The sequence below is a fragment of the Sceloporus undulatus genome, chromosome 2, assembly GCF_019175285.1.
Source record: "Sceloporus undulatus isolate JIND9_A2432 ecotype Alabama chromosome 2, SceUnd_v1.1, whole genome shotgun sequence".
Classification (NCBI taxonomy): domain Eukaryota; kingdom Metazoa; phylum Chordata; class Lepidosauria; order Squamata; family Phrynosomatidae; genus Sceloporus; species Sceloporus undulatus.
Window position 1 is genome coordinate 128,829,529 of NC_056523.1, and position 13,125 is coordinate 128,842,653.

General features: G+C 40.1%; 1 protein-coding gene across 2 annotated transcripts in view; it reads left to right on the plus strand.

Moving 5' to 3' along the window:
* The window catches only part of NTN1 (netrin 1), a 176,257-nt gene that overhangs the window by 115,884 nt on the left and 47,248 nt on the right, over nucleotides 1–13,125 (plus strand). The window contains exon 4 of one of the 2 annotated variants that reach the window (XM_042451108.1): nucleotides 10,950–11,099. The exons of the other annotated variant lie outside the window; for it this stretch is intronic. Coding sequence (XP_042307042.1) covers nucleotides 10,950–11,099 — 150 coding nt within the window. The remainder of the gene's footprint in view (nucleotides 1–10,949; nucleotides 11,100–13,125) is intronic. 2 annotated transcript variants of the gene reach the window in all.

Below are 13,125 nucleotides of genomic sequence, written 5' to 3' on the forward strand. Positions count from 1 at the left end.
TAATAATAATAATAATAATAATAATAATAATAATAATAATAATAATAATAATAATAATATAGTTTATTTGTAACCTGCTTTTCCAAAATGTTGATCAAATTGTAAATTGCCTAATGTGGGATTATACATAAGGGAGAATTCTTCAGGGGTACAACTTTTCCAAAGAGAATTACCATATATACTCGATTATAAGTCAATCACATGTATAAGCTGAGGGCAAGTTTTAGGTCCAAAGTTACGGATTTTGATATGACCCATGGATAAGTTGAGGGTAAAACTTTGAGGCTTCTCAGGTCCATTTTGAGGTAGGGAGGGAAAGTATGGAGGAAGGTGTGTGTGTTTGTGATTGGATCAGCTGCTGCTCCTATAGAAATAAAAAATCACCCTGCACTCCCACTACTTCCAGCAGCCCATTTCCAGGCACAGAGAGCAAGTGGAAAGAAAAGTATATGTGGTGTGTGTGTTGGTCACTGAATGAGCTGCCATCATCGGTTTTATCATATTGACCAATATATAAGACAACCCAGGATTTGGAGGTCAGTTTTTGGGCATAAATTTATATACAGTATTAACTGGGTTGTTAAAAGTTACCATCTAACAAATTTCAGCCATTTTTCTACTAGTAACAATATTAATTTCCAGTTCAGTAGGTAATTTGCCACTAGGCTAATCTCTCCTGAATACAGTTCAGATTAAGACATTAACCCGTTGCATTTGTCATTTGCTTTACCTGCAACTCACCTTCCATTTTGTAGAGCAGAGAATGTTTCTCCATAAGACTTGATTCTTTCAACCATTTTGTTGTGATTCATTTGCATTTTCACTTAATATATTTCAACAAATATGTCTAATAAAAAATCAGTTTCTTGCAAGAATAAACATGATGTAACCCTCTATCTAGAAAGCATGCAACAACCTCAGATCATGCTTGTGGATTTATGTTGACTGGTATAAACCTGTAACCTCTGCCATGCTGTTAAGAGTCCATGTGGGGTGTTTGTGTATAACCATGTAGTTTCATCTATTCACTCTAACAGAAATGCTGTGCTTAACTGCTTTTCCTCACCCTTGTGCTTCTGCTATTGGTACTGGTACTTCTGAATGGTCAATACCATTACTGCTGAAACAACAAGAGGAGACTGACAGTTCAGTTTTATATATATCTACCTAGAAGCCAGCCTCAAAGAGTTCAGTGGATTTATTCCAGGGTATAGGATTATGACCTGAGTTACCTGAAGGTACACTGTCATAGTAGATGTGACTCTGAAAATTACATTTTACCCAGAGGTTGCATAGCATTCTTTTTGGAAGAAAGTAAAATGACTCCATTATGAGGTTATTTTTCTTCCTTTTAAAAATGCACTGTGGAAATACATAGTGGATTGTCAAACTTCAATATCTTTTTGGAACATTTCAATATAATCAGTGGTGTTCTTTTAGAAGTTCTACTTGGCAGAAACATTAACATTAATTTCAGATTTTTGTTCTGAAAAGAACACTGTAATCCTTGGAGTTACAAAAGAAAAAAAATCAATGAATGAAGAGCAATTTGCTTTTAAAACTCTGTAAGTGAAATACAAATGAACAGCTCTGTTAGCTTTTTTTTTTTTAAAGTTCCAGAACACTTCAATGATGGGCAGAAGGGAAATGTGCAAAATGCCTAATTTGCAGTTTTATTTAACCTTCAGCAGGATAGAAGCCAAAAAAGAAAAAAAAAGAGCAGAATAATGTACAATATGAATATTGTAACAGGAACAAACAGAAGATGAATAAAATGGTTAATATTTTTGCACTAAAGCAGTGCTAGAAAAACTAAAATGGAAAAAAGATGTCTTGAATATGCCATATAAGATTATGTATCCTTGTCTTTTGTTTCAAAATTTATTCAGCCCTGCTAAGCTTTTCATAAAGAAAGTTGTAACTCGTCTCTCCCAGTTCTCTACCGTATGGGGAACCCAACGTGAATCAAATGGAAAAAAACTTTTGATAGGCCAGCAAGCATGATGAGCCCTTTACTGCAACTTGGAAACAAGCCACACAACAGGAAAAGAGATGACAGACTGAGCAGGGTTATCACATTATGTGGCAAGGTTGGGATCATGCCAAGGCATACTGGGGCACAGTTGGGAAGTGAGAAAGGAGCCAAGCAGCCGTATGCTTCTGGGTGGCCAAAGGCAGAAATGAAATGTCAACGATTCAAGACGGCATCTTGGTGAGAGAGGGGGGTAGAAATCAGGTCCCACAAATTAATGCCAAAAAGAATGGTTGTGCTTGCAGTGGAGTGGTCATGATGTGACTAGCAAGGACTGGGCCATGGCTTGCTTGCTTGCTTGCTTCCTGTCTGCCTTCAAGGGTTGTTGCTGCCCTAAGTCTGCAGGAGGCTTAACTGCTAACAAATCTTCCAGGTTCAGATGAATATAGTGCTTCTTTTAATGTCTCAACAGTCCAACAAATCTTTAACAATATTTGGGTGGGAACACTACATTATTTTGTTTTCATCCACAGTCTGTGTGATCATTTGGCTACAAAACAATATCACACCCTCCAGACCCAGCTCAAGGAATTTTGCTGTCTGAGGGAAAAAACAAAATGGCATCCCTCCTCTACTCCATTTACTGAAGCTGAGTGGACTGTTGGATCTTTCTTTAAATATGGCAATCCTCCACCACACCTAGAGGCAGCAGACTATTTTGGGGGTGTGATGCACATAAATAGCTCTGCCCTTCAAGAAAGGAGAATGTCTTGAATGGGATGTCATTGCTGCCCCCAGCATTTTCCTCCTCAGGGGATTGCCTTACTCTTCCTAGTAGCAGAACGAGCCCCTCACTTCCCAGCTCCCCTACAGTTCAACATTACCACTCCAGACTTCACCTTCCAGGACGTTATCCCTATGTTGCTTCCTTTGCAACAGGTGGTGGACTTTCTGTGTATCAGAAGCTTCTAGATGGAGCTCTGGACATACTTCATTGGTAAGCAACCATTTCACTCTCTTCAGCATATTCTGAAATCTCTCTTAGATGCAAATTGGATATGTGACCACAGTTTTCAACACCTGTGGTATTCTCTTGTAAAAAGCTGATGCTTTTGTACAGTGCTGATTTTATTCTCATAGGCAATGTCATGTTCTGGGCTCCATTTGTGGTGTTTGCAATATCTAAGTTTTTAGATGACAAAGGAAAGAGGGGAGGGGAGTCGGAAAGCATTGCTGCTTATCAGCAATTCTTAACCTCTTAAAATCTTGTGTAGATAATGTATCTCCCAAGTAAGCATGTCATGTTCTGTTATATTGATCTAGCAGCAGCAGCATCTGCAGATGCCAGCCTGTTCTCTTCAAGGGCTGAGCATGCTGGAGGAGAGCAAGCATGCATGGAGCTGCACAGACAGACTGACATCCATTTATTAAAAGGCAAATCAATATTGAGCATGAGTGCAGGGTTGAAAATATGATAACCTGCATAAAGCAGTGCTTCTTGCTTATTCTTCTGGGTTTGTACCAGGAAATGTGTCAGGTGTTATTATACACAATATAAATAATTGGTCTGATCATGCAAATGGGATGAACTTTCTAAAAGTAGGCCAGATTGTAGCTTTGGTTTTGTCTGTCAAAACTTTGAAACACATATGATTTTCAGTTTTCTCACATTTCTCACAGAGCTCCCCTGAAGCAAAATATGTAGCATGAGAGTCAACTTTTGTTTCCCACTAAATAAAACATGGCATTTATTTTGAATTCATTAGATCTTTTTCTCATACTGTTTCTGAAAGAGTGAGGCTGATAGGGAAGCTACAGATCTCTTTCCTATATAAAAAAACCCCAGCTCTGTTATATATCTGTTGTGCACTATATGTGGACTGGGTCCTCTAAGCCCTTTTGATTAATTTCAGCTCTGAAATTTGCCAGGCTACTGATACTAATGTAATTCTATTGAAACAGAGCTCCTCTCGGGTTTTATAGTATTACTGTAAAACTGCTCAGCACGCTGAGGAAAGGATTTCCATGCTTTTGATGAAAAAATGATGAATGATATGAACCATGAATGCACTCATGCTCCACTTGCCAATGTAAACCTAGTGAGGAGCAGTGGAATTTAACATATGGAAAGGCAGCAAGTCAGCTTAATGCAGCTAAACTTTTAATTAAGAATGTCAGTCTTTCTCCTAAATTTCTACTCTACAGATTCTCAGCCAAAATTCATAACTTCAGGAAAAGGTTGCTGTTCAGCTTTCTCACCTTGAGAGCAATCTTTGCTGCTGCCATTTGCACTTGGGCAGGAATTTGCATTCATTCCTTTGTGAAAGGAAATTAGAGGAAACCTCCAAACCAGTTTTCTGTTAAACATATTGATCTCTAGATATTTGCACATCATTTTGAAACCTCCAGATTAAATAGGATGCTGTCAGGTTCATTAATTCTTCCTCCTTTCCTTTTCTTGTTAAATGACCATGGCAATTTCAGAAGTAAAACCCAATACAAAAGCGAACTCTTGATGATAAATATGATGAAAGTGTGATGACGACCTTGATAACAATTATTAATAAAATTCAATGGCAAAGGGCTTGTGAAATTATATTACAGCACAGTTCAAATAGCATTTCTGGAATAAGCTACCAAAAGAGGAAGAATGTGAGCTAAAACTAAATGTCATAGAATCATAAGCTGGAAGAGACCACAAGGGCCATCCAGTCCAACCCCATTCTGCCATGCAGGAACTCTCATTCAAAGCATCCCTGACAGATGGCCATCCAGCCTCTGTTTAAAGACCTCCAAGGAAGGAGACTCCACTACCCTCCGAGGGAGTTTGTTCCACTGTCAAACAGCCCTTACTGTCAGGAAGTTCCTCCTAATGTTCAGATGGAATCTCTTTTCCTGTAGCTTGCATCCATTGTTACGGGTCCTAGACTCTGGAGCAGCAGAAAACAAGCTAACTCCCTCCTCAATATGACATCCCTTCATATCACCTCTTAACCTTCTCTTCTCCAGGCTAACTTGGAAACAAAGTATTTCCAACTGGGTTAAAATGTTTGGAAAAGTATAACTTCCAAGTCATGAAGTCACTGTGAAAAATTAAGAGTACAAGAAAAACCATACTCAATCAGATCATAAAGCCTGTCTAATCCAGTGTTCTGTTCACAGTGTAGTAAAAAAAAATCCCTATTGGAACCTTGCTAGCAGGACACATGTGCAATTGCACCCTCCATCTCACATTCCCCAGCAAGCAGTCTCCAGAACTATATTGCCTCTGTTACTGGAGGTGATCCTGACTAGTAACCATTGATTATCTTATCCCCCATGAATTTACTCATTCCTCTTTTAAAGCCAGTTAATTTGGCAGCCACAACATCCTGTGGCAGTGAATTCCAGTGTCTGAAAAATTACTTTGTTTTGTTTGCGCAGTATTTAGCTTCAGTGCATGACTGGCCCCAAGTTCTATTATTATAAGAGGGAGTAAAGCTTCTCCCTCTCTGTTTTCTCCATGCTATCCACAACTCTGTTGTTAACTGCTGTCAAGTTGACTTCTGCTTATGGTGACCCTGTGATTGTGAATGTGAGACCTCCAAGTCACCAACAGCCCTGCACAGGTCTTGCAGACTCAGGGCTGCTGTGGCTTTGTTGATTGACTCTATTTACCTGGAATATGGTCTTCTTCTCTACTGCCTTCTGTCTTAACAAGCATTATAGCCTTTTCTAGTGAGATCTCATTTACTGATACTGCAAAAGTACAAAAATCTTGGTTTAATCATCTTCACTTCAATGGAGGATTCAGTCTTGATTTACTGTAGCCCCCCCTTTTTTTTTTTGTTGGTCTTTTTAGCAGTCAACAGTATCTGTAGAACTCTTTTCCAGCACCACATTTCAAATGATTTAATTTTATTCCTTTCAGCTTTCTTCATTGTCCAGCTTTCAGAACCATACATAGAAATCTATGCACAACTCTATAAATCTCTATTGTATACTTGCCTTTTTTCTAAGCTAAACCACCTTTTCTCACATTGCAGTTTCTCCAGTCCCTTGATCATTTTGTTTGCCTTTTTTTTTTGGCCTTTTCCAGCTCTTTAATATTCTTTTCCAGATACATTGAGCAGAACTGAACACAGTATTCAGGCTTTGCTCACACCATGAATTTGTATTAGGTCAATATAATATTGGTTGTTTTATTATCAGTTCCCTTTTTAATTAGGTCCAACATGGAATCTGCTTTGCCACACACTGGATTGACATTTTGATCAATCCATCTGCTGCAAAATTCCTTTCTTGGTTAGTCATTGCCAAGTCACATTCCATCAGTGTATATGTGAAGCTGAGAGGAAAAATTTGCCACTGTATGCATCACTTTTTATACCTGCTCCCAAAGAATGTAGGGGCTTGGCACACTGCCGCTAAGTGGTGGCACTGTGCTGCCCCTGGAAGCCCTGGGTTGGGGACGCAGCAACCGCACACCACACCCCCAACCCAGCAGTTCCATGGCACAAAAAGAAGCTGCCAAAAGGGGTTCTTTTTGCGCTGCAGAAACAGCACACTAGCTGCTACTATTGTGACCTTTCTGTGGCTCTTTGATGCTTCATGTCTACACACTGCACAAAGACACGGTGTGATGCTGCTCGACAAGCAGTCTCCTTATCTTCCTTCAGAGTTCTTTTAATTTCATTATTATCTAGTGTTTCAATTGCCTCCCTGGGTAGTTTCCCATTCCTGATATCTTTAAAGCATTGTTTACAGTTGGCCTTGATGCTATTAGTGACCTTCTCCTCAAATACTTTTTTGTGCTCCTGATATTTTACTTGCATTTCATTTGAGCAAGTTTAAGTTCTTTCATGCTCATCTCATTTGGGCAAAATTTCAGTTTTTCAAATGTCCCAGTTTGTCTCTCCTCCTCCTCCTCCTCCTCCCCGTTTGTTCTCAGCTTACTTCCATTAGTACAAACTGAGTTCAAAACACAAAAGTAGTTTGCACTCCATTACCTCAGCAAAGGGGAGAAGAGAGAAAGTGTTTGAGTCTTGCCCTTCCCAGTAGGTTCAGGTGAAAGCAAACGGCTGCAGCCTTTCCTATCTTGTGTATTCTACTAACCTTTGCCATCTTGACCACATTCTGATGTTGATTGGTCTCTTCTGTTGGAGAGTGTGTAGGTCTCAAATCTTTGTCACTGGGGCTCTCCTTGCACTCATGATGGCACTTTTACGTGTCTTTTTAGTTTTACAGATCAGCTTTACAAAATATCTCAAAACAAAAATCAGTTTTCTGTAATTATTGTTGATAACCAGTCCCAGCCATGGCTATTTGACAGACTTAGTTCTTCTGCAGATAAATCATAATTTGGTATGTATGTTTGTGTATGTGCCTTCAAGTTGCCAGTTGATTTTGGGTGACCTAATAAACCTTCCTCTGAAATACTTTGGACAAAGTCCTAAATACCAGGCAAGCACAGGTGAATATACCGCTACCACCAGTCCACCAAGGAGGAATACTGAAGGGCAAAGCATCTTATTTATTTTACATTAAGAATTTTACTGTGCTCATAGCTTGTATCCTACACCTTCAAAAGTAAGCCCCACTGAAGCTGACAGGATATATACCTCTGCCTAGGATTGCAATCTCAGAATTGCAGTTTTTCCAATTACATTCTTCCCCCCCCCCCCTTTTTTAAAAAATGCTTTGTTTCTAGTCTATCTAAAACTACTGGTATTTTACTCACTATACATAATAGTGCTGATTCCCTAGCATTAATTCCCAATGTGCTTGAAAACTGGAAGTGGGAGTGGAGAGCCAAGAAAGACAAAGCAGAAGAGAGGGGAAGGCAAAGGAGAATAAGTTAAAAAAAACCAACAACACAAAAAACAAAACAAAACAATTCTTGCTCTGAATTTTTTTTTGGGGGGGGAAGTTTTGTCATTCATCTGTCATCTGTGTGAACTTCTACAGCAGAGGTCTCCGTCCTGGCTCCTTGAATATTAATCCAGTAAACTAAAAGTCTTTCTACATGCAGTGTTAACAGTACACTGAAGTTACACTGATGCCAAAAATCTACTCATGTTGCAGATGTCTTAAAGCTCTAGAGAAGCCAATGGTTCACACACATTTCCACCCAGATTACATCTAGTACAGTTTTAGGTCCAAGAAAGGATCAAGCCATGTCTCGTTCCCTTTAGGCCCTTTATGCTTCAGATGATGATGTTCTGGAACTTCAATTCTAGCAGGTGGTTTCTTCCCCAAGAACTCCCCACTCTTGTCTCCTCAAGCTGAAGGCTCTAACCTTCTGTTTCCATAAAGGGATGGGAGGACACAAGGCAGTGGATTTCCTCCCTAGGCTTGATAATGGTCTTTAAGGCTAGATTACACATAAAGCCTCCCCCCCCCCAGCACTTCTCATCAAAGGATCTAGGGCATCATCTCTTGGATATTTAGGAATTTATGAAAGCCTGTAATGTTTTCCCTTCCACGTCAAATATAAAACAGAAAGATCTTGGGGCGGGGGGAGAAACAAGGATGAGTCTTTTCACAGTCCTTCCTAAAGGCCAGAAAGACATCTGGACATAAATAGGACATAGATTTCTTGGAATCAAATCTGACCTCCGGTGTGATTCCCAGAACATAATGCTGGCCTGTCTACTTAGACTTCCCCTGTGACACAGCCCAGTCAGAAAATGGTTGAGAAATATTCAGGGGTTCCCTGCTTTGTGGCTGTATTGTGGTGCACATGTTTGTAGCTCCTGGAGTGCAGGAGCTCTGCACTTGTACAGATGCTCTTGTTTGTCATATGTTTGGTATTTGGCTTCAGGAAAAAGATTATTTTAGAAAAGAAAATGTTAGCAGGACTCAGAACAGCCACCATCTGAAAAGAGCTATGGTAGAGATGGAGGGAAAAATACTGAGGGGATAGTTGTGGTTCATGCATCTGAGATACTGTTTTATCTGTTTGCCTGTGAATAAGACCTTATTTGCAACCATGTTCATATCCATTCTGTTCAGCTGATTCAAATGGCTTGGTGCACAGTGGCTTGGTGTACAATGTTCTCTGACTGCTGAGTTTCTTGTGGAATAAATTTGTACAATGGACCTGGTGAAATTGATGAGCCATTGAACAAAAGTAATAATAGAAATACATATCCATACAATTCAAAACATTGTATGTTGTTACAGTGCAGCAAGCCACCAGAAAAACAAGAACAGAAAAGATCCTCTCTTATTTGGACCAGTAATCACAACCCCAGGGCAGCTTAAAGTTATAATAAAAACAATGGACTATGTTAAGAAATTAAAATATTCACTTGTTGCAGAATATCTTCAGAGATATTATACATGAAATGATACAGATCTGAAAGAGATACTCAAATAATCTACATGTCAAAAACTTAATAAGGCAACATGGTGTTAATTAAAGAAACAGGCTGGAATTCACTTGGGCAGTTTTCGATGCTTAATCTAGAGTTACACATTTATGACTGTTTCATATTCACAATCCCTACTTACACACTAGTTTAAGGGATACATGGGGATTCTGATTCCCTTAATCGTCACTTATAGAGCAGCAGATACTGGAGTTGTTGGGGGCCTTTCCCCTTTTTTCACAAATGCCAGTGTGTAAGCTGTCTCTGGTGAAGAATTGCAATAGGGACTTTGCTTCTGCCTGTGGCAATGGAGAGCACTTATGAGGGGAGGCTGGTACACCCATCAGCTGCTACTCAATTGGCAGGGAAACAGATCCCTATTTATTGTTGTGGCTACTGCCCAGTAAGTGTTTTTTTTTTTTGGGGGGGGGTGGCTATACATTTGTAAGTGTCCAACTGAATTCTGACCATATTAATATAAATGTAGCTGATTGAACCCAGAAGAAGCTAATGGCAGCTGGTGACTTCCATGTCCATAATACAGTAATTCCATTCTGGGTTTTTAGTCTCAACTTTAAAGTAAAGGACCAGCTGCTGCCCCCTGCCTTCTCCATCTTTCCTGGTAGAGTGAGGGCAGGTATAACTGGGCACACCCCACAGCTAGTAGGTAGATAGGGGATAGAAGTTGCACCTGGGAGACCCTCCCTAGCTGCAGTTGTTCAACCAGGGCAAGAAGTATTGAACAAGAAGACAGTGGATATCTCCTTGCACAACATCCCTTATGTAATAAGGGGCCAAGTCACTTACAGCAGGGACGTAGCCAAGGGCGGGGTCTGTGGGGTCAATGAATGGTGCGTGCCACTGTGCCGCCGCACCCAAGCCCCATTATAATGGTGGCACTTAGTCTGGACCTCCCCTTCCCAAAATCCTGGCTACGTCCCTACTTACAGGATTCTAGACTTTAGTATGAGTTTACCACCCCATTGACCTTGGTTTAATGAAGCAGAGTTGCCATTGTGTGGCCTGGTCTTTCCAGGAGGCATTTCACTAGCAGAACTGACCACAACTTCAGTTCATGACTGTTGCAGCTTTATGTTAAACCATGACTGGTGTTTCAGTAACCTGGAGAGATAAGTGAGCTATCCCTACTCTTCCATCAGTTGTGATAACTGGGAGCCAATTGTAAGGATGGAAGAGGAGGCTTTCTGCTGCCACTGATAAATCATGATGGTGCAAAACTGGATTGTGAAGAAATAATTCTGAGTCCAAGCAGGTGTGGTATTGGAATCCATTGGGCAACACACAGCAAACATCTGCCTTAAAAGTTGTTAGTAATCCTATGTCTCTCATATAGTCTGATGTAAGAGCTGATACTGATCAGCCATTAGTTTCTTTTTAGTCTGAGGGGTTGGGAGAATGGCTTTGTGTCTAAAGCACTCACATAGGCAAAGATATTGGCTGCAATCAAGGAGTGAAGCAGGAGAACAATGGCTGTTCTCACACAAGAATCCCTCTCTGCTGTCTTGTGATATTGTTGCTCATTGATAATGCATTTCTCTGTGGAAAATCCTTCCTTCTTTCCCAACCCCAACTTCTGATCCTCTTGTTGTGTGTTCCCCCCACAGCATGTGATTGCCATCCCGTGGGTGCAGCTGGAAAAACCTGTAATCAAACTACAGGGCAATGTCCCTGCAAAGATGGCGTGACAGGCATCACTTGCAACCGATGTGCCAAAGGTTACCAGCAAAGCAGATCTCCCATTGCCCCCTGCATAAGTAGGTGGATGCTCTTTCTGACAACTGTACCATAACAGAATTAATCCTGACTGAGTCTGGCCTGTTTACTAACAATAGGATAGACTCACTGTCTAGTCTGTTAATTTAGATGGACAGTTTTGATGGGTACTCATTATAGGTTCATGCTGTGACCCCACTAAAAGTACAGTTTTTACAAACAGACACACACACACTTTCTCTTCCCATTTCACCATACAGAGGAAATACACAGTGGAGGGCAGAGACCAGTAACAAAAAAAGACATATATGTACTTTTTCTTGTTGTTAATTGCCCTCGGGTTGATCTCAACCAATGGCAACCTTTAAAGTACAGACCTGGAGCAACTACTAAGAAAGATCAAGAAAGAAAGTACAAAGGCAGGCCTACTGTTGAACATTAAAAAAAAAACCCAAAAATAATGACAATGAAGAATCTTGACAAATTCAACCTAAACAATGAAAAAATAGAAGTGGTAAAAGAGTTCTCTTATCTGGGATCAAACATTGATAGAAATGAGGACTGCAGCCAGGAAATCAGAAGAAGATTAAGAATGGGGGGAGCGGCTATGAAAGAACTAGAAAAGATTCTAAAATGCAAAGATGTACAATTCAGCACAAAGGTTAGAATCATACAAGCCATTGTATTCCCTATTACCATGTATGGATGTGAGAGCTCAACAGTTAAGAAACAAGACAGGAAGGAAATCAATTCATTTGAGATGTGGTGCTGGAGAAGAGTGCTGTGAATCCCATGGATGGCCAAAAAGACAAACAAATGGAGCAGATCAAGCCAGAGATCTCCCTGGAAGTCAAGATGACAAAACTGAGGCTGTTGTACATTGGGCACATCATGTTAAGGGAGGACTCACTGGAAAAATCAATAATGCTAGGAAAACTGGAGGGAAGTAGAAAGAGAGGAAGGCCACATGCTAGATGGATGGATTCTATTAAGGAGCTCATGGATATGAGTTTACAGTACTTAAGCAGAGCAGTGGAGGACAGGGACTCTTGGAGATGTTTCATCCACAGGGTCGCCATGGGTTGAGATCATAAATTATTATAATTTCAAAAAGTACATAATCTGACTCTATAATGTGTACCTGTTAAAGCTGTGACATGTGCAGTAGCCCTGTGTGCCATGTGTCTAGTTTGTGTTGTGCATTTTGCATGCATTTATGTATATATATTTATAAATATTTCAGATTTTATTTCAGACGTGTTAGATTATGTGCCTACAAATAAATACTCACATAAACAAAAGGTTGCCAGGTTCACTTATGTGATGCTCTCTTCAATGCCTGATTGCCCCCCCCCCCCCGTCCCTTTTCAGTGAGAGACATCATCAGTACTTAATTTGCTCTGTAGCAATGCCAGAAATAAACTGCTGCTATTTTTAATTATGCCTGAGGCAGGCTGCTGAGTGTAGTCAACATTTTTCCTCTAAAGGGGCTGTATAGCTTGGATCTGTTATCATTAAGAGCTACTATCACCAAATAGTAGCAGCAGACTATGACAACTTAATCTACCAGTTCATATAATAACATACCCTGGGCCCAGAGACAAACTGGAACAAAGAACTGGAGAATTAAACACCCCAATTTTAAATTGTGGCATATCTGACTAGGTCTTTAAAAAGAAAAGGTGATTTGTTTCATGCAGATCCCCTGGCTTAAAACATAACTAGTAAAATAACAATGGCAGTAAACTGCAGATTCAATTTCTGTAAAATTTTCTATCTCATAACTAATTCATATGTAATGAATATGTTCTAACTTTGCTTACACAGCTAGTGTTAGCATCAGAATGAGACTCGTGGCTACTTGTGTGAAGTGGGTGTAATATAAAGTGAGAGAAGGACAGATAGATAAACTTGGCTCCCAGTGATATTAGGGAGTCCAAAAGGCCAGGCATGAGTTGGATGAGAAAATAGGATTAATAAATAGCAACCTAAATACATATTAAAATTTTGGGGTGGCTGCCGGTTGTCATGGGGTCATAAAAGCATAACAACGACTCTGTTCACTTC